Genomic DNA, 27,030 nt, shown 5'->3' with positions numbered 1-27,030 from the left:
CCTAAAAGGCTAAGACCAATGTTGATCTTTATAACTCTATAAAAATATATATATCAGTCTGGATTTTCTAAGCTAATCCTAAAAGCTAAGCCATACATTTTCATACACGTAAAATTTTCTATGAATTGAAAAAGTCTGAATTTTTAAACAATGTGTTATTGACTGGAAATAAATGAAGAGTAACAAAATGTATGATCTTATTATTCTGACAGATTACACCACTAAACCAAAGCGTTGCCATGGTTGCTACTATTACATCGGCCAGCGACAATGCATTCATAATGGCGAAGGTAGCAGGAATGTCATGTCGTTTCTTGATTGATTCGGGAGCGCAAGTAAATACTTTCACGGAGGACATGTTCAGCGCTATGATGATGGATCAAATCCACAGTAAAGAAGTATACAACATCAAACAAGAGTCGGATCGTCATCTCAGAGGATATGCTTCTGATAGTATGATCCGAGTATCAGCTACATTCGAGGCATACTTGTATATATCTGAAGACAGACCCATTTTTCTGGAAGAAATCTATGTGGTACATGATCGTCAAGCGCTGCTTGGACGATTTACTGCATCAAGGTACAGCGTCTTGATGCTAGGCACTAAGGTACCCATCACGAAAGTCTCGTTTAACGATGCTTCTTTACTGCCAGGAGAGATTGCTACCATCGATATGGCCGAAAGGTTTCCAAAATTCAACATTCCACCTGTTCGGATACTGTACAACAAGGCATTGCCCCCGTGTAGAAATGTGTTCATGAACATACCTCAGGCTGTTAAACCCCTGGTCGAAGAACGACTGCGGAAGTTGGAAATGACAGACATAATAGAGCGTGTCACCGATGAGATGGATGCATCATTCTGTTCCTCAATGCTGGTGGTTCCGAAAGGAAGAGATGATATTCGGTTGGTAATAGATCTCAGAGGACCAAACCGGTACGTCTATAGGACTCCTTTTGCAATGCCAACGCTGGAGGGAATATTGTCTGATTTGCATGGTGCGAAATGGTTCTCAACGATAGATTTGAGCAACGCGTTTTTCCACATCGAATTAGACAACGAATGTAGACACCTCACAAATTTTTGCACTGAATTTGGCATGTTCAGGTTCGTCCGGCTTCCGTTCGGGTTGTGCAACGCCCCGGACATTTTCCAAGAAACACTCCAACGGAAAATACTCGGCGGTTGTAATGGCGTAAAGAACTATCTAGACGACGTTCTCGTTTTTGGAAACACCAGAGAAGAGCATGATGAAAACTTGGCGGCAGTCCTGGATCGGTTTCGAAACCACAATGTGAAGCTAAATGAGAAAAAATGTGTTTTTGCAAGTCAAACTGTGACCTTCATAGGCTTCACGCTAACTCAAGACGGATGGAAAATAAATGAAGAGAAAATGAGTGCGATTCAAAATTGCAGACGTCCCGAAACATGCTCGGAGGTCAAAAGTTTTCTGGGCCTCGTAACGTTCGTGGATCGCTTTATTCCAAATAGAGCTGATTTAACTCAACATTTGAGAGCACTGGCGAATAGCGATAAGTTTTACTGGTCAGAAAACGAAGAACAAGAATTCAATCACTTGAAAACAGGAGCATTTAGAACTATCAAAACTCTCGGATATTACTGTCACACAGATCCGATTGAGCTTTATGTCGATGCGTCACCTGTAGGTTTGGGAGCTGTCTTGGTCCAACATAATAATGAACATACACCACGAATTATTGCGTGTGCATCGAAGTCGCTAACAACCACAGAAAGAAGATACCCCCAAACGCACAGAGAAGCGCTCGCCGTGGTCTGGGGAGTGGAGCGATTCGCCACATACCTCCTCAGTAAATCGTTCGTTATCAGAACAGACGCTGAAGCGAACGAGTTTATTTTCAATGGCACCCATCGTTTGGGCAAACGGGCTTTATCAAGGGCGGATGCATGGGCACTTCGCTTGCAATCATTTGACTTTACGATTGAGAGAGTGTCAGGAAATGAAAACGTTGCTGATGCACTGTCAAGGCTTATTTGTCAGACACAGGATCCAGTACCAGTCGAAGAGAATGATGAACACCACTTTTTGTACGCGCTAGACGTAGGCCACATGGACATTACGTGGGGAGAAATTGAAAGGAAAACCGAAGAAGACGAGGAGCTAAACATGGTACGAACAGCTCTACAATGCAACTTTTGGCCTCCGGACTTGAAAAAATACGAAGCTCAAAAAAAGAGTCTTCACTTTCTTGGGTTTCTAATATTTAAGGATGATCGCGCCGTATTACCCGAAGCACTTCGTGAGAAAGCCCTGGAATCTGCGCATGGAGGACATGCTGGTATAGTTGCCATGAAAAAAATCATGAGGCAATTTTTCTGGTGGCCGGGAATGTCAGTGTCGGTCGAAAACTACGTCAAAAATTGCGATGTGTGCAGGCAGTTGTCCAGGAAGAATCCACCCGTTCCGTTGTCCAGTCGAGTTCTTCCGGAAGGCCCTTGGGAGGTACTACAAATTGACTTCCTTAAAGTACCAGGTTTTGGCACGGGAGAATTTCTGGTAGTCGTAGACACGTACTCCAGATATTTGAACGTGGTTGAAATGAAACAAACGGATGCATTAAAAACGAATATAGCGCTTTGTGGGATTTTTCAGCAATGGGGTTGCCCTTTGAGAATTCAAAGTGACAACGGCCCACCGTTCCAAAGTGTGAATTTCACAAAATACTGGGAGGACAAGGGCGTCAAGGTCTGTAAGTCTATACCATTATGCCCTCAGACTAACGGTGCTGTGGAGAGGCAAAATACAGGCATTATAAAAGCGTTGGCAGCTTCACGGCTCGAAGGTTCCAATTGGCGTCGTGCACTGGAGCAGTATGTTCACCACCGAAACACTTTAATTCCACACTCCAGGTTGGGGATTACCCCCTTCGAGCTAATGGTTGGCTGGAGGTATAGAGGGACATTCACTAGTCTTTGGAATCCTTCTAAGACCGAACTAGACCGTTTTGATGTTCGCGAGCGTGATGATCTTACCAAACTTCTCAGCAAAACGAACGCAGATGAATCTCGGGGGGCGAAAGAATCTGACATAAAAGTTGGTGACTGGGTATTGCTTGCGCAATACAAAAGAAACAAAACCGATCCAAATTTCTCCAAGGAACGTTTCCAGGTAGTAGCAAAGAACGGCGCAAAAGTAGTTGTGATGAGCTCTAATGGAATCCACACGCCCGTTTCAAATCACTCAGAGACTGAGTGAAATTGTATTGCCGTCTCTTTTTTCTCACGAAAATCTTACTCAATTTTCGTAAAAAGTGGAACTACTCAAATTTTGAGTTGTTCCACTTTTTACGAAAATTGAGTAACTTTTCCGTGGGAAAAAAAGAGACGGCAATACAATTTCACTCAGTCTCTGAGTGATTTGAAACGGGTGTGCAATACTCGCGCAGTGTGAATGATGTCAAAAAAGTCCAGCTATCAACTCCAATAACGGTGAATGATGATTCAACGACGAATGATGAAAACAGCGTACAAAAAGCCAATGACTCGCCAACTTATATCGGGGATGACTCTGATTTCGACACTTTTGAACAGGACGAATCTAATACCAAAACAAACGTTGGAACAGCTGCGAGATCCTTGCGACAAAGGAATGATATTCAACGACCTTCTCGTTTCGACGAAAATTTTGTTTACAAAATTTATAGTTAAATACCTGCAAGAGTACAGAAGGGAAGTAATGTAGAGTACGGAATGATTATATGGAATAAACTAATAAAGAGAATAAAAACGATAAACTTACCAAATAATTGAGTCGTGATAAAAAACACTACGATCGTCATTGAAAATCTTTGCATTTTGCGAACGCAAATCAAAACAAATGCCTTATTATTCTGACAGTACATAATAGTGCTGTCCAATGAGCAGCTCGAAGTAGCGCGAGGGTGTTCCTGTCACGCTCATGCTCGTTTGTTGACAAAAAAGAACGAGCAGGACGGGAACAACTTCGAGCTACTTCGAGCTGCTCATTGACAGCATTAATATATAAAACAAATTGAAGTAAATAAGGGAAAGCAAATGACGTTTGTCGCCCCACTGAAAAAGCTAATCCATGCATGCGTGAAATATTTCATAACAGAGTGAGGGTCCGTATCTCCGCTAATATTAAAGCTTGAAATTCGAAAAAGAACAAATTTCAGAAATAAAGAAAAAATGTTGTACTAAAATGGAAAAAGCTTTTGGGAGATTCGACGTTGCCGTTTAAACATTTTGGAAGATGAGAACGGGATAAGAAAGGTCTACTGGAAGGAAAAGGAAAGGGATAAAAAAAAGGGTTTCAGTGCAAAGAAAGAACACTGATCATTCTTGTGACGATTTTCGAGGCTATCGGTCGAAGTTTTGTTTTACGGTCGAGCAACGAAAGAAACGCAATATGGCGGAATTTGGAAATGAAGGATCCGGCATCGGACACGACAGTGAGAACAGAAAATTTATTTAATCACCGCCTCTTTTCTTTTTCTATTTTGTTCCGATTGCGCGGTCAAGATTTTTTTATGAACAGGTTATCCGACTTGTCAATATCCCCAACTCAGCCATCTTAGATTTTTTTATGGAATTTATGCTCGTTTGTTTATTTACGTTTTGCACTGAAAATGTATGTTTCCCCCCCGCGCTGGTTATTCCCTGAGATGAGATAAGACAACTCGAGGCTGAATGCCCTCACACAATTTTCACCAAGATTCTTGTGACGAGTAAGGCAGTGTGACCATCCCTTTTTGAACAAATAAAAGGGCACAAGACGAATAAACATCATCAATTAATTATCAAATACTTACCATTTAAACGGTAGTCCATGATTGCAATTGTTTATATAATTTTATCAGGTATTTTTTTTATTTATAATTCACGTTCACAAAAGCGAAATAATTAGTTTGACCGAGTTTATTTGTTTATGACAATACCGATGTTGAAAATTGCCCGACTACTAGCAACACGGCGAAACCAAAAACAAAATACCCGTCTGGAAAAGAACGCGACGCTGTGCTTGCCGGCGTTTGTCAAATCAGCGAATCAAAAGTGGTCTTTTCTGACAGCAAAGTGGTTGCAAAAAAGGACAACTAGATGTCTTATCTCATCTCAGGTTATTCCCATCTACTGACGAGGTCGGATAACCTGTACATAAAAAAATCTTGTACGCGGTCTTCAACCATTATATTTAGCTGGGTGGTGCGAATCAGGGGGAGAAGGCGGAGCACTGAATCCCTACCCCAACATGTGCGACATCTGGATTTGGTTCTAAACTGTAAACAACAGTGTTCATTCTCTACCATCTTTTGTTATGGCGATGCAATTTTATGCACACTTTTGTTTTCGATATTTTATTAAAATTAAACACTCAATCATGCAGCAATATAACGATGTGATGTGCTTGAGATACCTGCTTGATTATAGGGACTCGAAAAAGAATTTATTTGCAGTAACTAACCGAACATAAAAATGTTCACATTAACGATTGCGCCCTAACACCGGTTCTAAGCTTCGATGCAGAGTACACGAGCTTTGTTCGCCAGTGACAGGCGTATGAGGCCCTTGGTGCGAATAGAATCGATTTGGTTGTCAAACTGAAGCCAAACTTTTCTATTGTGCCGGAGCCAAACATTGAAGATTGTGGTTATGTTCGTTTCTGATCTTTTATTGAGAAGTATTGTTATTATTTGGGGAAAAAGTTAAAATAAACTTTGTTTGAGTTTTGTATTTTTAGTAACAAATATTTTCACATTATATTTCGAGTGGAAAATTAGTAGGAATGCAGATAAAAAGCACTCTTTACGAAATTTCACGAGATTCAGCAGCTGATTGGAGCAGGAATGTATGTAAACAATGGTAAAGTCATGTAGAGTCTAGAGCATTTGTGCGACCTCATGCAGCATGGAAAGAGAAATTCGAAGAGCGGGAAATGTTTGACAGCCAAGAACTTGCAATATAATTTTGTTTATGGTAGTGATTTCAAAATATTCCTCCACTCGCTTGAGCGCAGAAAAACGGCTCTATCCGCAGCACCCAGATATTTAGAGTTACCCAAACAGTGAAGCCAAATCTACCTATAGACTTATGCAGGGGTTCATCGAATTCACTCACCCGATGGATTTTGACATTTGAGCGGGTCGTCTTCTCGAACAAAAGTTCATTTTGCGTTCATTATGCGACCCGCTCAAACGTCATAATTTCTTGTTCATTTTGCGTTAGTCTATTGAACTGTCAAACCGTCTACCTATCGAGCAAAGTAAACAAACGCTTGTTGGTAAGGTGGAAGTATTGTTATCGCCTAATGATTATTATGGCGAATTAAAACGCATGAATTGAAATGTATTAGATTTGTTCTAGAAACTGCTTCAAAAAACTTCAATACACTCCCCAATAAAGTAGCAACAAGAAACTCACGTGTTTGCACTCTGTGGGTGACTTGGTTATCGAATTAAAAAGCTTTAGCAGTGAACACTCCCGTGAAGTCACTTTAAGGGTTGAACAAAAATGAAAGTTGCAAACAGAATAACAAGAAGATCATTCAGAATAAGTGTAAGAAGATCCTCTTTGCGCAACTCTATATAAATAATAGACTCTGACGCGCATGCGCTGTTTGAAGCGGAATAGGTACCTACTCGGCAGGCACTAAACCGATGTGCTTTTCTGCATCGGCACCATCGGCACCAAACCGTGCACTGCTAACGATGGACGCCTTGGCTACCTATACATCGCCGATTGCGGTTAAAGCGGGTGACCTACACATACAAAATAATGCATGTATGATGCATGGCAAACCGTTCACTGCTAAAAGTGCACGTGTTGGACAACATGTGGCGGTGCGTCGTTTCGGTATCCTGGAGTAAAATATAACGCGCCCCCATCGCATCATTTCGGTTGCCTCATATCTATCACATGTCGCCTGTAAAAAATCCGTGCATATTTTAGGATTATGTACTTATACCTAATCGTTAAACCTGTACTAAACATATGACAAATGCACATAATCCAAGTATATATTTGTATAAGAGTGACAAGAAATTTATGGAGAGTTTAAATGTGTGGGACAAAATTGCTACCTGTGCTGTGCACAGGTTGCACATGCGGACGCGACGCCTCTGCATTTATCCAATCATGTGCTTTAAGTATATATTTACACAAATAAGAGTTAATAACATTTAATTGATGTTTAATGAACATATATTAGGGAATGTTCAAAGATTACGTAACTCTTAAAGAGGGAGGGGGTCCTAAAAATGTGCACTTTCATACGAAAAACCATTGTTTTTTATATATACAAAAAACTACAGAGGTAAAAATATATATATCAGGTTTCGCGTGGCGTATACAAAGGCATTTTCCTTAAAGAAAGTCCACCAATCACGTAACGTAAAATTTGGCTATTTCATCACCCCTCCCCCCTATCTTACACTATTTGTATGAATCCTCTAAAAATTATAGGGATCGTCACACATCTTGCAACCCCTCCCAGCTAAACGTTGCGTAATTTATGAATGTTTCTTTTGATTAAATGATATTATGATTTAGATGAAATTGTGTTTTCGTACTATGTTTAGGTGTACAACAAGTCCTAATACAATTTCATTATTTCGCTTCAGTGCTTTGTTTGCTATGTCCTTTCTAACACCCAATTACTTTAACTTATCCTTAAAACTTGTGATAATTTCAAATTCTGTCCCTTTTTTCTTAGTTGTGGATCTTTACGCTTTGGAAGAAGTCTTATTTCGGCCGGATATACGGGTTTGACATCATTACTTGAAGATTCATATGCGTACTCTTGCCCCACCGGTTCCTGCGTACTTTTACCCCACAGTCCCAAAATTTATTCAAGTAATGGTTTTGACTTCTTGGAAAACCAACCGGATTGGTGTTCTGTACCATAAAGTACTCTATACAATAGGTTATCGAAATGGTATAATGTTCACCTGATTGAACGTATATATGGTAATGAAATACTAGTTGCGGAAATCCAATTATTTTTAGCAAAATAACCAAAAAGTTATCTAACTCCATATCTCCCTTGTTGTTTATTCAAATCGTTTACAATTACACATGATAATAGTTGGCCAGAATACCTGTCAAACTGATGCAGTGCTGCTAGTTTATCTTTTTTTATTACTTCAAAAAATCGAAAACGTACTCTTACCCCACGCGCACTCTTGCCCCACTCTACTCTTCTCAATATTTTTCAATCACTTGTTTTACCTCTAATTGATCCAATTGTAGAAAATAAAAATGTAGATTTCAGAATCTCGCTCTCCGATGCCACACCACTGAGCCGGAGTGATTCTTTCCACTTTTACAAAACGGTATCATCAAATAAACACCTACCTGAAAATCGTCCTAGTGCTCGCTTTTAATCACCACACCATAATCCTTAACACACGCACTTCAATCTAATCACTAGAACGTATCACTAGAACTTATATAAACATAATTAGAATGCATTTAAAAATGTATTTTCAAATTGAACAAAAAATCACCTCGGTCCAACAACTTCTAGCCGCACCGTGCTGCCACAAGGCCAGGAGTATGACAATAATCCTTCATCGTTCATAAGAAAACTGTCTAATACGTTGACGCTATCATGTTATTTATAAATTTCTCGATTTTAAAAGGTGAAAAAAATATTGTTTTTAAGTATTTGGAAAATATTTGGATGAGAAAATATATCTTCTCAACCAAATAAAAATGATTATGAATGATACCATCTAGCATCTTGTTGTCGTGGAACGTGCATATTTTTGTTTACGTCGCATTTTCTACCGTCCCGAGAGAGAATGAGAGAAAAATGTTGAGAGATTGAGTGAAATTTTTCTTAGGCCGGGAACTGGTTTTATGATATACCGGAATGGGAATCGCTATGACTGAAATGAGTACTGCACCTCGTTAATTTAAATCAAATAAAAGCTATTTTGAACGATATTTAGCACGAATAGCTATGCTTTAAGCAGAAGTGAACCCCAATGCAGTATTATACAGCCCACAAAATTAAGGAAAAGTTTCTTCCTGTTATAAATATCAATTGAATAATGCAGTCCTACGCATGTTAGGCCGGGAATGGGGTAAGAAACCCTATGTCTGGCAATAGTTTGAGTAACTCAAAAAAAAAAATACAACTTAATAATAATAATGACACAAAATGTATAGAACATAGTTTCCCAAAGTGATAGGTCGCGACCTATGTAAATCTTATGGAAGGCGGTCGTGATCTCTCAACTTTGGAAAGCTATGGTATTTTTTAGGCATCATGAGTATTTCATGGTTTCTGAAGTTGTTACTGTCTCGGTTCATTACTATGTTATTAACATTTTGAAATCTATTCTCTTTAATCGATTTCCGCATTGCATTTCTGAAAATTTCTGAATTATAAGGCTGTGCCTTTTTCTTTACGTAAGCTCCTCAACAACAGTACGAATAGTCCTCCTGACCCGTAAGGTCAAACGTATCGTGGACGGACATATATGGATTCATTAGAAAGAAAAACTGTTTTGTTAAATTACCGAAATTTTAGTTTTGGTCGGATCGAAGTATTATTATTGTAAATCATGTCGATGATTTGCTACTAGAAATTAATTAGGAAATTGATCGAGGAACTCGAAGAACTTATTGATGACAATCATTAAAAGTTTAAAATTTTGATAAATAATTTCAGATACTTTTTCCATGGAAACCGATTAATCTAAGAGGAATAAGAAGGATTCATGACTGTGGGTGAACTTGAACAGCTTTCGAACTATTTTTGATTAATTTTGTTCAAAAACTAATCTGGAGTTCTGAAAGAGTGTTTGGTAATTGAGAAAATTCTGTTTAATTTTATTTTATTTGAATTTCTTTTAATCCAGAACAGCGGTTCTCAACCTGGGGTACATGTACCCCTGGGGGTACCTTCGCTGGCCCCAGGGGATACCTCGTACTAAAATGCGTAATAGCGGATATATCACAATTCCAATTTAAACTCATTAATAAACTTCTTATAATTATTTGCATTTTAATTCTAAAACATAATATGCAGGGCGAGCAGTAAATCAAAATTTAGCTAATCTTGCATACCCCAGTGTATGAAGGAACTTAGGACAAAAGGTTAGAAGAACAAAACGATGAAGGTGCAAAATTTGAAAATCTTTAATGTGAAATTTAAATTTATCTGATCGAGAAAAGAAAATGTGTATGCTTCCGAACTAAACTCTAAAATCTAGGAGCCCCCTAATGTACAAGGCTTTTTTTTCGAAAAGCCGAATAGCTTCGTTGCAAGAGGCTTGGAAGCCGGTTAAAGCGGTTTGTAAGCTTCTTTTCAAGCTCGAAAGCCTTATTTCAAAAGGCCTTTCAAGATCCTCGAGAGCCTTTCTTTAAGAGGCTCGAAAGCCTGCTTTCAAGAGCCTCCACAGTCTCCTTTCAAGAGGCTCGAAAGACCCATTTCAAGAAACTTGGAAGCTTCCTTTGAGTACGCTTCATATGAAGAGACTCGAAAGCCTTCTCTCAAAAGCCACCTTTTAAGAAGTTTCAGAAGCCGCCTTTCAAGGAGCTCGAAAGCCTTTTTTCAAGAAGGTTGAAAGCTCCTTTCAAGAGGCTAAGAAACCTACTTTCAAGAATCTCTAGTGTCTTCTTTCAAGATGCTCGGATGCTTCTCTTCAATGAGGGACAGAAGCCCTCTTTCAAGAGCATTAGAGGCATCCTTCCAAATAGTACAGAGGCCTCCTTTCAAGAGGCTCGAAAGCCTTCTTTCAGGTGTCTCGGGAGCCCCTTTTAAGAAGCTCGGAAGCCTCATTTCAAAAGACTAGTAAGTCTCTTCTTAAAAGGTTTGAATGCATTCTTTTAAGTGGCTCTGAAGCATCCTTTCAAGGGGTCTCAAACCTTCTTTCAAGGGCCTTAGAGACCTCCTTCCGAGTGGTTCAAAGGCTTCCTTTAAAAAGGTTTGGAAGCCTCTTTTAGGTAGCTTGTAAGTCTCCTAGGCTGGCTCATCTTTGGAGATTCTCTTTTCTAGAATTAGAATCACCAAGTAAATATTTTGGGTTCTAATTCCTTCGATTCCGCATGTGACAAAACTGGGATTGATTCATATTGAATGGGTCTAAGAGCTTTCTAGTCCTCCCTCTAATAAAACAAACTTAAAAATTAGCTGATTTCTTGCTTAGATCCGCTATTATGATTTTTTAGTATTTTAAAATCGATTTTGAATGGACACCGTGATGTCTGCTCCAGCTGTGCGTAGAACGCTTCTTTCTCGTCGTCGGGTCTCTCTTCATGTGGGCAGTGCACGTTGATGATGCTATAGTTGAAGAAACGGTCTTTTATCCACAGGTTGCACATCCTTGAATTGATTGGCTGCCACTCAAACACGCGTTGGTGCATCTTGCCCAACACTATGAAGCCAGTTACCAGCTCGTTGGTGGTGCCACAGCTTTGGTAGAAGGTAGCCGCTCGATGTCCGCTTTTCCACACTTCCTGTCCTGTCCAGCAGATTTCCTGCAGCGCTACGACGTCGAAGCTGCGGGGATGTAATTCATCGTCGATTATCCTGTCGCAACCTGCGAAGCCTAGCGACTTGCAATTCCATGTTCCAAGCTTCTAATCGTGATTCTTTGTTCGTCGCCTAGGTCGTTATCTTCTACGACAGAGGTTCCCAAACTTTTAGATATGCGACCCACCTAGCAGAATCTCATATTGCTTGCGACCCACCAGGTACCTAATTCATTGATTTTGTGAAATTAGATAAAAATGAGTTCGCGTTAGATTGGACAAATCATAATAAATTGCTTTATATCCCATCATTGTATTTGTCACAAATTTCGTCATTTTTTTTATTGGATGTGGATTGGATTTGGATGGGATTTGAATTGAATTTGGGTTGGATTTGAATTGGATTTGAAATTTATTCAGATTGGATTTGAATTGGATTTCGATTTGATTAGGATTGGATTTGGATTGGATTTTAAAAAGATTTGGATTTGATTTAGATTGGATTCGAATTGGATTAGGATTGGTTTTGGATTGGGTTCGGGGTTTAGAATTAGATTGTATAGGACTTCTTTCTACTTGCCCAAATATCGTATAACAAAAAAAGGCCGTTGACCTCGTCAGGTTTGTTGTTCTTTAATCGTCAAATCATTACTTAGATCCTAGTTCAAAATATGGAATAGATTTGTTGGGCAATATAGTAACAAAATTGTGAATTAAGATTTGTCTTTCGCGACCCACCACTGAACAGCCCACGACCCCCCTGGGGGTCGCGACCCACAGTTTGGGAACCTCTGTTCTACGACATCGAGTCGTATTATCTTCTATGTCGTTCGTAATGGTTGTATTCAAAGGCGGCTTATTGGGCCTGCGCAAACCTCCTGTCTCGTCGGAGGGCTATCGTGTCAGGGCTGTTTAGCATCCCACCTAACACCAGGACTTGGGCTTGTACACAATGGGGATTTCTCACCGCTCAGCTTCAGCTCCTCCCATTGCTCCATCAGCGTTGAAGTGGACGGCCATAAACGGCCATTGCTCCCTAGGCGACATATCTAGAAATCTACTACATGTGTCGAGGGTGCTGCACACATCCCTGCATGCTAAACAGGATTGACTTTCCGTTTGCAAATTCTTGGTATGTGGATGAATATATGCTTTTTCTTTCCTGGACCTTTTCTCCTATATGTGCTCGTATCTTTGTGCGTTACACTACGTGGCCGGTTTGATCACCTTGTTTAAGGCTTCCACCATGTCTCCTAGCCAATGGTTGAAATTCAGCAGAGTAGAGGCTCCACTTTCTTTTCGATAAAATCCCATTTTATTTTCAGCGTGGATGGTAGGCCATCCACGAGTTCTTGCGGTAAAACAACGTTGTACAACCGTTCGTCCATCCTGCACAACTTTCTTCTTCTTCTTCTTATTGGCACACTGGGACAGAGCCGCCTCGCAGCTTAGTGTTCATTAAGCACTTCCACAGTTATTAACTGCGAGGTTTCTAAGCCAGGTTACCATTTTTGCATTCGTATATCATGAGGCTAACACGATGATACTTTTATGCCCAGGGAAGTCGAGATAATTTCCAATCCGAAAATTGCCTAGACCGGCACCGGGAATCGAACCCAGCCACCCTCAGCATGGTCTTGCTTTGTAGCCGCGCGTCTTACCACACGGCTAAGGAGGGGCCCACTTACCCATCGTTACTTACGATTTACTCAAACATACCCCCGAAATCAACACCTTCTAAATAGTGATCCGAAAGGCCTCCCTCAAGCAGATCATGTTCAAGTTCGTTCAAGCACTAATGACGGCCCGGGCGCCCGTCGTCACAGAGCTGCGTATCAAATTCTGTCGAACGTGTACTATCAGAAGAACGAGCACGTTCCGGCACTGAAGGAGGCACGCTTGGAGGACTTTCTCGGTTCTCACTGTGAGGTGTCACACGTTGAACGGATGGCGTTTATCTGCATGGACAATGACCTCCAGTTGGGGTCGTTCCTGTGCGAGTTCGGTTGGCTGAAGGAGGCACTGTAGAACCACACTAGCTATGGTCCAGCTGTTGGGGGCGAGCTATTTGCGATCATTGCGACGTGATGTAACAAATGGATAATTGTAAGTATAGAAAAAAATAAACAAGGAAAAAACTCCCATGCTTCCCCTTAGCTGCTAACAGATTTTTTAGTCAGTTATACATGATTTTAACTGAGGTAGGTTTTGATCTATCTGGTGAAGGTTGTTCGCTCCTTGAGCTGTTGCCATAATCGGTCTCTGAGATGTTATAGAGTGGACGGGATCTGACATCGTTGCTAGATATCCATTGATCGATGATTCACAGCTTACTCTTACTTTTACTTATGGATCCTGTACACCTCCGGTGGTGCAAAGAGCCGACTTGAAAGATCTCCATCCTGAGCGATGACCGGCTATCGCTTTAACATGTTTCCAGGTTAGATTTCGGTCGACTTCTTTTATTTCTTTATTGAGGCTTCGCCGCCAGGAGCCTCTGGGTCTGCCTCTGCTGCGATGTTCCGCTGGATTCCAGTCTAATGCTAATGTTTCCGCCCCTACGTAGAGTGTGGCTGACTCAGCCCCATTTCCGATCCCGAATTTATGTTGCTATCGGCCTCTGGTGACAACGACGATGAAGCTCGTTGTTTGCGATCCAGTTGTGAGGCCACCAGGCCTGAATTATATACCGCAGGCATCTGTTAATGAACACCTGCAGCCGTTGAGTGTTCTCCACTGATACACACCATTGATTCACAGCAGTTATTGGACTATTTCCGACGATCACACATGGATCACGATTCGCTACATGTTGCTGTTAGAATATCAGGTAGTGTGCGACGCTTCGCTGTACATCGATGATGGATAAGAAGCGGGCGCCGGTTAGTTGTAGTTGCTCTTTGGTAAAGATTAAGGAAGTTTATTATGGATTATTGTATATACCTATTGTTGAATAAAGAGAACTGCAGCTGCTGGCAGAAGTATCAGTCAGTAGCCTGCCGTGGAGTGAGTGGGAACTCTAGTATTTTGTTGTTCTTCGTGAAGGGGTTCCCTTGTCTGCCCAACAGGTTATGGGCCCAGGAACGATTCTCCATCTTAGTGGGATGTTATGGCCGTCGACGTTATCGCAGTGGGATCATGGATCGGCTGCATAAGTCGCGTGGCGCAGTGGGATCATGGATCAGCCACGTAAGTCTTGGGTAGCGCCGAACGGAATTCATCAGGAGGTTGGAACGTTCGGTAGGAGCCAGGACAGTAGCGACGCGTGCAAACTAAGTAGGAGTGTTGGAATATCAGGTAGTGTGCGACGCTTCGCTGTAGATCGATGATGGGTAAGAAGCGGGCGACGGTTAGTTGTAGTTGCTCTTTGGTATAGATTAAGGAAGTTTGTTATGGATTATTGTATATACCTATTATTGAATAAAGTGAACTGCAGCTGCTGGCAGAAGTATCAGTTAGTAGCCTGCCGTGGAGTGAGAGGGAACTCAAGTATTTTTTTGTTCTTCGTGAGGGGGTTCAGGTTGCCTCGACTCTCGAAGTAGACGGTTGAGTTGATGGTATGATTGGCATTCGTAGGTTCTCATTGTACACTGGTAAAGGTGTCTCGTTCGGCGAGTTTCCCATGTTCTCAGTTTTTTTCAAGTCACTCGTCAATCTTTTCGAGCTTTACCACCGATTCTTCCTCCGACTCACTTGTGTCTAACATCTCTCGCTCTAGAGCTAGTCATTCTTCTGATTGCCTCTTTTCCAGTGCTTGCCTCTCTTCTAGCGCTTTGAGTTGCAATGCTTCGAACCCTTCGATGATGCCTTGCCGTATGTGCCGGATGGTTCCATATCGTTGGTTGTTGAGCTTGACAGAGGCTCTTTCCTTTTGCCCTGGTAGTCTAGTGATTTTGAAGGTACTTCGGTTCTCGTTGTGACTGGCTCCGACTGCTGGTTCAACTGCATCTGCCTCTGCTCAAGACTCTCCAGCTGTTCACTCAAGACACGTCTCTGCCGCTCCAACGAGGTTCTCATGCACCCATTGCAGCTCCAGTCATGGTACTGGATACTATCATCGACGTTAACACATCCATAGTGGAACCACGCGTCACAGTCGTCACACTGCATCATACGGCTAGTATCTACTCGACGACACGTACCCCTCTTTACCAGGTGCATAACTTTTTCTTCGAGAATTCTTCCCGGCACTCGCTACGCTACCGTTTGACATCCGGAAATTAGAGTTAGAGGTGTGTTCACAGTTTGCGAAACAACCATGTAGATCCCCATTTTGCTAATCCAGTCGACATCCAACCATTAAACATGACCCATGAGTTACGTTACCACCGTTACGATTATAATTTGAATATTTGAATGTTCGATTTACATCGCGCGTTTAAAATTTTATTGTGTATTATTGTATCAACGATTACATTATGTTATTACATTTTTTGTTCCACACCGAAACAGATGTTGGATGGAGAATGCTTTAAAAAAAATCTTTGTCAGCTAGGTACATCAGCAAAAAAAGGTGAGGTCCGGAATCACTTTATCGAGGTCTTAAATTCATGTTAAAGGCATGTACATTATAAAGCATTTTCATGGCCATTTCTGTTATGCTTGCTCAATAAATACGTCATATGGACTGAGGAAGTATGCTGCGAGCAGCCTAATATAGACAACAAGACAAGTACGATAAGGCACATAATTAATGACCACTTCTGTTCTACGCTTGTTTCATTTCTGCCAATAAACCGCATTAAGTAGGAGGTGTCAACATCACGTTGTTTCCCAGTACCTTATTACATGGTAGCCAAGGCCACACATTTTGATTCGATCGTCGATCGCATTTCTTCCGAAACGCATTAGACCGTTGCATCGCCTGCACACAGTGCACGCTTTGCTTCCCCACAAGGCAAAGGAAACGAGTGTAGCTCGGTTTGCGAAATCCAGAATCATAGGTATGCTCCATGCTTTTAATCGTGAAGAATGCTGCTAATAAATCAGCTTGTATCGGTTAGTGAGTGGAAGTAATGGTGGCTTGTGAACCTGCGACTGGAAATTCGAGGCACACCCGTTCTAGGTTGGAAATGAAACGTTCATTAGTTTTTCCGCGCGCGATCAGTTCACATGTGTTTCCAATAAAAATATCATCGGGTTGAGAATAAAAAACGAAATTAAAGATCATTAGAAACAATCGATCTTTCTATGAGATCTGTGATTAAAGTACTTCTGAATGTAGACTTATGCAACGAAAAGTGCTGGTGATATTCGTTCACGAAAAATGTGCAATTAAGAAAACACCAAAACGTATTGCAGAACTATACGAAGAAAACGATCGCGTGGAATCATCATTGTAGAACCATTTTTTCAACATGTTGCTGGCATTCTTCGCGTTCAGTGCTCCCCTCGTCGTCCTGCTCATATGGTTGCAGTTCCGTTACTGGACCCGTTGTGGCGTACCCCAGCTGGATCCGTCGTTTCCATTCGGAAACTTCAGTGAGTTCTTCTGCCAGAAAAACGGTATCCCGTCCACGTACGCCAATCTTTACCACCGGACCAAACATCTGCCGTACGTGGGAATTTACCTATCGTTGCGTCCGGCTTTGCTCATCAACGATCCGGATCTGGTGAAGAACATCCTGACGCGGGATTTTGAATACTTCCATGATCGAGGAATCCACGTGGATGAAGAGACCGATCCCATGAGCGGTCATCTCTTTGCTCTCGGTGGTGTCAAGTGGAAGAACCTGCGCGCAAAATTGACCCCCACGTTCAGTTCCGGCAGTTTGAAGGAAATGTTCCCGCTGTTGGTAGAAAAGGCGACAATTTTACAAAAACGATTCTTGAAGGAGCTGGCTTCGTCGGAGATCGTTGAGGTAAAGGAACTAGCCGCTTGCTATACGTCTGATGTGATCGCTTCGGTTGCGTACGGGATCGATATGGACTCCATCAACAATCAAGACGATCTTTTCCGACGGATGGGAGAGAGGGTGCTGGCCCATGATCTGATTACTTCGCTCCGTTTGGCTTTGGCTTTCTGGTTTCCAAAGCTGAAAGTGATGCTCGGAAGTAAATCAATAGCACCGGTTATTCAAGAATTCATGACCGAATTGGTGCGGAAGACGATAGAACATCGGGAAAAGGAGGGTATTCAACGGAAGGACATGATGCAGCTGTTGCTTCAGTTGCGCAATGGCGTAACTTTGAAGCGAAACGGCGAACAGTGGGCCACGGATTCGACCCCTAAGAACACAATTAAAAGCTTATCCATTGACGAAGTGACTGCCCAGGTGATGGTTTTCTTTGTAGCTGGCTACGAAACCTCGTCATCGACCGTGTCGTTCTGCCTTTTCGAGCTCGCTCGAAATCAAGACATCCAGGCAAAGGTTCATCAGGAAATTGATTCCGTGCTCTCTCAGCATGACGATGTCATTACCTACGCCAGTCTTGCATCGATGAAATATCTGGAACAGTGCCTGGAGGAAACCGTCCGAAAGTATCCACCGGTGGCAATTCTTAATCGGGAGTGCACCAAAACCTATCGCATTCCCGATACGGAGGTGGTCATTGAGAAGGGAACCCCCATCGTGATACCTCTGATGGGAATGCACCGCGATCCGCAATATTTCCCCCAACCGAACGAGTTTCGACCGGAGCGATTTGAGGGCGGAGACCCGAACAAGGCGTACTTCGGCTTCGGGGCGGGGCCACGGCTTTGCATAGGGATGCGATTGGGAATGCTGCAATCGAAGGTGGCGGTCGTGACGTTGCTCAGATCGTTCAGTTTCAGTTTGGCCAACCAGCAGGAATACGACGAGGAACTGCGGATGAAGCCGAGGTCGTTTATTCTGACGACTGAGGGCGGTATTCAGCTGGTTGTGCGGCATCGAAATGTCAGTGGTGCGTAACATAGAGATATCGTTGATTTCTAGACTTAGTGACCCAATGTGATATGTCGATTTCAATAAATGAGTTGAAGTTTTGTTGCAGTGTTTATTTTTTTTTCATCCACCCTGCTGTTATTTTTACCATTCTTATACCCTGAGAAGGGTACCAAGATCGCTTGAAAATCTACTTTTTTCTGAGTGACAAGTCCAATGTACACGTAGACTCGTCAAACTGAGCAGATTTATGTATTGCTTTTTGCATTGAAACTTTTCGTTTTGTCACTGAAATCATTGACACTTGTCTTCAGCGACTGCTTCCGCGATAGAGCATTTGTACATTTTATTCACTCATACATCTATATTACTGTCAAAATGTGCATTTGACAATTAAATTTTCAGCTAAAAGCTCTATTTTTTTGACACCGGTGCACTCACACAACCAATCGACATCAGGTGACAAAAATCAGGAGTACCAACTTGACGACTATCTCCTTGTCGCCGAGTCTGGCGCTGAGTGCTCGGCGCGGAAACCCAAAGGTAGGAATAAAATTTTGGGGCTTATGCGCAATATGTATGTACTATTTTACTATGTATGTGTTACAAATAATATTACATGAAGAGATCAACCGTTTGTAAACCGACTTGACTTCTCTTGGCCTCAAACTAAAGATATAATATCGCCATTCAACGGTTTAATTGTTATTCTCACAATCGGATATTGGGTTTGAGAGATATTTCTTATTGTCTAACAAAATTATTCCAGCCCAAAATTAACAAAATTATTCCAGGATCTCAGTTATTTATATCCTATCTGATCTCCCGATAGCAAATAAAAAAGATTGCATTTTTCGAAAAAAATATCTTTCTCCCCGTCTCTTATAACACTCCGTCCCTCTTCCTTCCCTCCCTTAGGGCCCCGTACTTTAGAACTAATGTAGCTACACCTGCTAGCACCAATTTTTAACTATTGCTTATTGTCGAGTTGTTTAGCATGTTCCTGCCTCCCTTTCCACATGCAAATCAACATGGCTGTTGTAATTGAGCCGATCATCCTTAATCACTGCCATTTGCCTAACTTTATTTACTTACTTATGATCCTGTACACCTCCGGTGGTGCAAAGGGCCGACTTGAAAGATCTCCATCCTGAGCGTTGCCCAGCTATCGCTTCAACCTGTTGCCAGGTTAGATTTCGGTCGACTTCTTTTATTTCTTTATTGAGGATTCGCTGCCAAGAGCCTCTGGGTCTGCCTCTGCTGCGATGTCCCGCTGGGTTCCAGTCTAATGTTCGTTTACAGATTTCGTTTCCGCCCCTAAGTAGAGTGTGGCCGACCCAGCCCCGCCTCTGTTGCTATCGGCCTCTGATGACAACGACGATGAAGCTCGTTGTTTGAGATCCAGTTGTGAAACCACCAGGCCCGAATTATATACCGCAGGCATCTGTTTATGAACACCTGCAGCCGTTGAGTGTTCTCCACTGATACACACCATGTTTCGCTAGCGTATAACAGTACAGATTTCACGTTAGAGTTGAAAATTCGTATTTTTGTGCGTTCACTTATCTGCCTGTTTTTCCAGATATTTCTTAAATTCGCAAAGGCAGCCCTTGCTTTCTTGATCCGTGCGCCTATGTCGCCATTTGGCAACCAAGATATTGGAAGCTTTCAACATTCACCACTGGTTGCCCGGCTATAGAGATGGTCGGGTTTCACATTTTGTAAACCCGAACCCGATTTAGAAATTCCTTTTAAACCCAGACCCGACCCGAACCCGGAATGAAAAATCTTATCAAACCCGAACCTGACCCGTACCCGACAATTTTTGCAGTCTTAAACCCGAGCTGGACCCAAACAATTTTTTTGGCGGAAAACTCCAACTAGATGATATGGAAATGCTAATATCATCTTCCAAACTTAGACGCACATGTTCATGATAGAATTAGAGGCGAAAGTATAGAATAAGAGAGACGTGAGAAGCTCTTGTTTACAAAAGCAGTTTCGCCCTTTTGAAATGTTGGTGCCGAATTGATAGTTCCGTTAGGATACGGCAGGCATGAAGAATGTTTTTATAGAAGTCGATTTGAAAGCGAGCGGAGGGCAATATTTGTGATGGCACATATCACACGACCTTCCTTCTGCCAAGCTCCCGTATGATTTTTGAAATTTGATTACGCTCTTTTGGTATGTACTTGTTCAGTGATGAGCTTGACCCCTCAGACTACATCCCTGGACGACCTGGACGACTTCTCGTTGCTCTCTGTTCCACTGTTCAGAAGAGTGTTCTATTCTCTCGACCTTCGCACCATCGTAGCGAATATGAAGGAAGAAACTAGAGATCGCCAATCATCGTAGTAGTCAACGGTCATCGATGGTCATCACTGGAGATATGAGGGAGATCTCCTCTCCGACGCTCTGCTAGGCGATCGCTGTGGAGAACATCGCACAACCCGATGGTATATTCGACTGACCACCACTCTGATGATCAACAAGTTAGTTCGATTGAGTCTACCGCCAAGGACAGTTGAGCATGGGAACTGCGCGCGCGATAGCTTTGGATAGCTTCTACGTAATTATAAGAACATAGTTTGTAGTTAATATATATATATATATATGTTGAAAGTAAATGTTTTGTTCATGTTAAGTGTTTTAAATTAAGTAAAATACGAAAGACTTTGTGAAAGTGCTCCTGTCTCTCGATGTCTAGTGACGACAGCAAATTGGGGTTCCGTCAGCAGATAAGATCAGCATGAAGTTCAATCCAGTTCAATCTTCGATGTTGGTGTGCTGTTTGAGACTATCGAAGACCGCACGGATACAACACCCCTTCAGTACTTCTTCCGAATGGGTAGCAAGCTACCTTATTTTGAAACATGTCGAATGATCGTGTCAAAAGCGAAGAGCGAATCAGTTTGCTGAGTATTGTTGCGACGAACGGTCGAGACTAGAAATCTCATCGGGGTCACGATAATGACGCAGCCGGTAGTCTTGAAACCGTGTTTTCTGTAGTTTGTGTATATGCTCCCGGAATATATGTTTAAAGTGAAATAGTAAATAATTACAGTAAATTCAAGGTAAATATAGAGAAAAACATAAAGTAAATATGCTAGCATCTCCGGTAGGCTCCCTGACGGAAGGGCAGAGAAGTAGGCCGGGAGACAAAAAGGTGCAAAAAAAGTAGGCACAATAAGAAGAAAAAAAAAATCAAAGATTGTTAGCGTCTCCGGTAAGCTCCTTGACGGAAGGGCAGAGGAGTAAGCTGGTTGACAAAAAAGTGCAAAAAGACGGCACAATAAAAAAGAACAAAATAACGGAAAAGGCAAGCGTCTCCGGTAGGCTCCCTGGCGAAAGGGCAGATGAGCAGGCCGGGTGACAAAAAAAGTGCAAAAAAGATGGCATCCAAAACAAAAAAATGCAATGGCGTCTCCGGTAGGCTCCCTGACGGAAGGGCAGAACAAAACAAAGCGTAAAAGAAAGGCAAAATAGGGCAAATAAGCAAAAAAATAACAGACAAATGTTTATAAAAATAGGATGACGAGTTGGATTGTTTGTTTGATACAAATCTAAAACATTAAAATAAAATTTCAAGATTGCATGGAAGAATTGGTTTTGGAATTTGGTTTCAAATATTATGTTTGCAGAGCAGAGCTCTTATTTGGAAAAAGTTCCTAGATTTGGATTACATTTGAATTTTGAACTTGATTTGAATTCGATTTGGATTGAGTTTGTATTGGATTTAGACTTGATTCGATTTAGATTGCATTTGGATTGGATTTGGATTTGAATTTGAATTGTATTTGGATTGGATTTGGATTGGGTTTCGATTGGATTTAGATTGGATTTGGATTAGATTTGTATTTGATTGGATTTGCGTTGGATTTGGATTGGATTTGGATTGGATTTAGATTGGATTTGGATTTGATTTTGATTGGATTTGGACTGGAATTTGGATTTGCATTAGATCTTGATTAGATTGGATTTGGATCGGATTTCGATTGGATTTGATCTGATTCGGATTAGAATTGGATTGGTATTGGGTTTGAATTGGATTTAGATTAGATTCGGTTTGAATTGAAATTGGATTAGATTTGGATATGGTTGGGATTAGAATGGTATTGGATTTGGACTGAATTTGAATTGAATGTGGATTGGATTTGATTTGTGTCGGATTTGGACTGGATTTGGTTTGGAATGAATTAGGATTGGATTAAGATTAGATTCGTATGGATTTGAATTAGATTTTGATTGAATTTGGATTAGATTCGTATGGATTTGGATTTCGATCGAACTTTGATTGGATCTGGATTGGATTTGGATTAGATTTTGGATTGGATTTGTATTGTATTGTATTGTATTGATTGGATTTCAATTTAATTCGGATTGAATTTGATTTGGATTTGTTTATGCTTGGGATTAGAATTGGATTGGATTTGGATCGAATTTGAATTTAATGTGGATTGGTTTTTGATTGGATTTGATTTGTATCGGATTTGAATTGTATTTGGACTAGATTTGGTGTGGAATGAATTTGGATTAGATTCGTATGGATTTGAATTTGGATTGGATTTGCATTGGATTGGATTTTGTTTTAATTTGGATTGGATTTAGATTGGATTTGATCTGATTCGGGTTTGAATTGGATTGGTATTGGGTTTGAATTGGATTTGGATTTGATTCGGTTTGAATTTGAATTGCATTTGGATTGGATTTGGATATGATTGCGATTAGAATGGTATTGGATTTAGACTGAATTTGATTTGAATGGTGATTGGGTCTGATTTGTATCGGATTTGGGTTGGATTTGAACTGGATTTGGTTTGGAATGAATTAGTATTGGATTAAGATTAGATTCGTATGGATTTGAATTGGATTTTTATTGAATTTGGATTGGATTTGATTTGGATTTGTTTATGCTTGGTATTAGAAATGGATTGGATTTGGATTGAATTTGAATTTAATGTGGATTGGTTTTTGATTGGATTTGATTTGATTTGTATCGGATTTGAATTGTATTTGGAATGGATTTGGTATGGAATTAATTTGGATTAGATTCGTTTGGATTTGAATTTGGATTCGATTTGCATTGGATTGGATTTTGTTTTGATTTGAATTGGATTTAAATTGGATTTGCATATTTCATTCATTTCATTTATTTAGCTAACATCTAAACAGATAACACTGAATCAACAATTTGACGCCACAATGCACGGTTCGAGCCCGCATCTCTCCATCCTCGGATACGCCCCACGCTCGCCAAGTCGTTTTGCACCTGCCGGATCGAAAGCGAACACCATCTTTGCAGGGTTGCTGTCCGGCATTCTTGCAACATGTCCTGCCCATCGTACCCTTCCGGCTTTAGCTACCTTCTGGATACTGGATTCGCCGTAGAGTTGGGCGAGCTCATGGTTCATTCTTCGCCGCCACACACCGTCTTCTTGCACACCGCCAAAGATGGCCCTAAGACTCCGTCTCTAGAATACTCCGAGTGCTTGCAAGTCCTCCTCGAGCATTGTCCATGTTTCATGTCCGTAGAGGCCAACCGGTCTTATAAGCGTCTTGTACATATGACACATTTGGTGCGGTGGCGAATCTTTTTCGACCGCGATTTCTTCTGGAGCCCGGAGTAGGCCCGACTTCCACAGATGATGCGCCTTCGTATTTCACGACTAACGTTGTTGTCAGCCGTTAGCAAGTATCCGAAGTAGACGAATTCCTCGACCACCTCGAAGGTATCCCCGTCTATCGTAACACTGCTTCCCAGGCGGGCCCTGTCGCGCTCGGTTCCGCCCACAAGCATGTACTTTGTCTTTGACGCATTCACTACCAGTCCAACTTTTGTTGCTTCACGTTTCAGGCGGGTGTACAGTTCTGCCACCTTTGCAAATGTTCGGCCGACAATGTCCATGTCATCCGCGAAGCAAATTAATTGACTGGATCTGTTGAAAATCGTACCCCGGCTGTTACACCCGGCTCTCCGCATGACACCTTCTAGCGCAATGTTGAACAACAGACACGAAAGTCCATCACCTTGTCTTAGTCCCCGGCGCGATTCGAACGAACTGGAGTGTTCGCCCGAAATCTTCACTCAGTTTTGCACACCATCCACCTTTGCTTTGATCAGTCTGGTAAGCTTCCAAGGAAAGCTGTTATCGTCCATAATTTTCCATAGCTCTACGCGGTCTATACTGTCGTATGCCGCCTTGAAATCAACGAACAGATGGTGCGTTGGGACCTGGTATTCACGGCATTTTTGAAGGATTTGCCGTACAGTACAGATCTGGTCCGTTGTCGAGCGGCCGTCAACGAAGCCGGCTTGATAACTTCCCACGAACTCATTCACTAATGGTGACAGATGACGGAAGATGATCTGGGATATCACTTTGTATGCGGCATTAAGGATAGTGATCGATCGAAAGTTCTCACACTCCAGCTTGTCGCCTTTCTTGTAGATGGGGCATATAACCCCTTCCTTCCACTCCTCCGGTAGCTGTTCGGTTTCCCAGATTCTGACTATCAGTTTGTGCAAGCAAGTGGCCAGCTTTTCCGGGGCCATCTTGATGAGCTCAGCTCTGATACCATCCTTACCAGCTGCTTTATTGGTCTTTAGCTGTTGAATGGCATCCTTAACTTCCCTCAAGGTGGGGCTGGTTGGCTTCCATCGTCCGCTGAACTGACGTAGTCATCTCCTCCGCTGCCTTGACTTTCACTGCCTGTACTCTCAGCGCCATTCAGATGTTCCTCGTAGTGCTGCTTCCACCTTTCGATCACCACACGTTCGTCCGTCAAGATGCTCCCATCCTTATCCCGGCACATTTCGGCTCGCGGCACGAAGCCTTTGCGGGATGCGTTGAGCTTCTGATAGAACTTGCGTGTATCTTGAGAACGGCACAGCTGTTCCATCTCATCGCAATTCGCTTCTTCCAGGCGGCGTTTCTTCTCCTGAAAAAGGCGGGTCTGCTGTCTCCGCTTCCGTCTATAACGTTCCACGTTCTGCCGGGTACCTTGCTGCAGCGCTACCTCCCGCGCTGCGGCCTTCTCCTCCAGAATCTGACTACACTCTTCGTCGAACCAATCGTTCCGTCGACTTCGACCCATATACCCGACGTTGTTCTCCGCTGCGTCGTTAATGGCTGCTTTGACTGTATTCCAGCAGTCCTCAAGAGGGGCCCCATCGAGCTCACCCTCTTCCGGCAACGCTGCCTCGAGATGCTGCGCGTATGAAGTGGCGACATCAGGTTGCTTCAGTCGCTCTAGGTCGTACCGCGGCGGTCGTCGGTACCGAACATTGTTGATGACGGTTAGTTTTAGGTGCAGTTTCACCATCACCAGAGAGTGGTCAGAGTCGATGTTAGCGCCACGATATGTCCTGACGTCGATAATGTCGGAGAAGTGCCGTCCATCAATCAGAACGTGGTCGATTTGTGATTCTGTCTGCAGTGGTGATCTCCAGGTGTACCGATACGGGAGGCTGTGTTGGAAGTAGGTGCTGCGAATGGCCATATTCTTGGAGGCAGCGAAATCAATTAGTCGTAGGCCGTTTTCGTTCGTCAGCCGGTGAGCGCTGAACTTTCCAATAGTCGGTCTAAACTTCCAATAGTCGCACCATTGATCCCTTCCAACAAACCTCCTGCAGCGCTACGATGCCGAATCCACGGTCCTTGAGCACATCGGCGAGTATGCGTGTGCTCCCGATGGAGTTGAGAGATTTGCAGTTCCACGAACCGAGTTTCCAATCGCTAGTCCCTTTTCATCGCAGTGGTCTTCGCCGATGGTTCTGGTCCGTACTCTCTTGTTGATTGTTCGTCGCGTGAGTTTTTTTTTTGGCTGGCTTGCAGGGCCTGACACCAAACCCCCTAAATTTCCGGAGGACTATTCCTCCTTATTTCCGGTGGACCATGGTGCACAGTTTCACTTAGAGTCCCTCGCTGGCACTCGGACGATGATCAGCCGCTCCTAACATGGAGAACAGACGCTGTTGTGAGCCGATCCTGCCATGGAGAACAGACGCTCAGCTGGTGTTACATACACCCTTTGTTAATTTTTCGACTGTCAGTCGTCAGTCTCATAGCAGAATCGACACGGTTGTTTCATAAGGGCCAATGTCGCAAACGTAAACAATGCCTTTTCCTGCAAATTCCTCAACAACTAGGACCGCTCCCAGCTATCAACCACTTGGAACTGGTGGCGCTCCGCGCCTTCTATCGAGCGGAAGTGGAAAATACCGCCAGGAGTCTCTAATCTTCCTGAAATCAGCAGAAGAAGTCAATGTTTACGTTTGCGACTTTCGCCCTTTTGAAACAACAATGTCGGAATGTCCTCATGAATGTACACTCAGGCAAATGAACATAAGAAATACATAAGGCAGAAATTATGAATCTACAAGATTATTGAAAATCATTGAAACATAAGTCTCTTATGCTTTTCATCCTGAGCTCTTCATATTTCATTATTGGGACGTATGTCGTTCATTAGTTGCGTGTAACGAATTTCATAAGACACATTTCATGTTTTGTTCAAAGTTGATTTGAAGGAAATCATAAGGCATTTTATGAAACATATCATGTTCATTTTAAGTTACCTTAATTGGAAGGAAGAGCTTCAGCCAAGAGAATTATGTTCTCACAAACTGTAAAGTTCTTCAAGTCGTGCGGTTGAATTTTTCATCGAGGGAGTCTGAAGAGAATA

General features: G+C 42.3%; 1 protein-coding gene across 2 annotated transcripts; it reads left to right on the top strand.

Moving 5' to 3' along the window:
* Nucleotides 1-14,957: 14,957 nt before the first annotated feature.
* Nucleotides 14,958-18,457, top strand: LOC134213054 (probable cytochrome P450 6d5). Of its 2 annotated transcripts, none has more exons than XM_062691582.1 (2): nucleotides 14,958-15,036; nucleotides 15,231-18,457. In XM_062691582.1, the coding sequence occupies exon 2, from the start codon at nucleotides 16,837-16,839 to the stop codon at nucleotides 18,370-18,372; it is 1,536 nt and encodes a 511-aa protein (XP_062547566.1). In that variant the 5' UTR covers nucleotides 14,958-15,036; nucleotides 15,231-16,836; the 3' UTR covers nucleotides 18,373-18,457. The 2 variants fall into 2 exon arrangements, with proteins under 2 accessions (XP_062547566.1, XP_062547575.1); XM_062691591.1 differs by having other exon boundaries at nucleotides 15,005-15,036; nucleotides 16,229-18,457.
* The last annotated feature ends 8,573 nt before the right edge of the window (nucleotides 18,458-27,030 follow it).

Source organism: Armigeres subalbatus, chromosome 1, assembly GCF_024139115.2.
Source record: "Armigeres subalbatus isolate Guangzhou_Male chromosome 1, GZ_Asu_2, whole genome shotgun sequence".
Lineage (NCBI taxonomy): Eukaryota > Metazoa > Arthropoda > Insecta > Diptera > Culicidae > Armigeres > Armigeres subalbatus.
The sequence above is the reverse complement of the archived record's forward strand: the minus strand, read 5'-3'. Positions and strand labels throughout refer to the sequence as shown.

What these genes read in the sequence shown, in the direction of transcription:
- LOC134213054 (XM_062691582.1), top strand. Translation starts at nt 16,837, where the DNA reads ATGTTGCTGGCATTCTTCGCGTTCAGTGCTCCCCTCGTCGTCCTGCTC.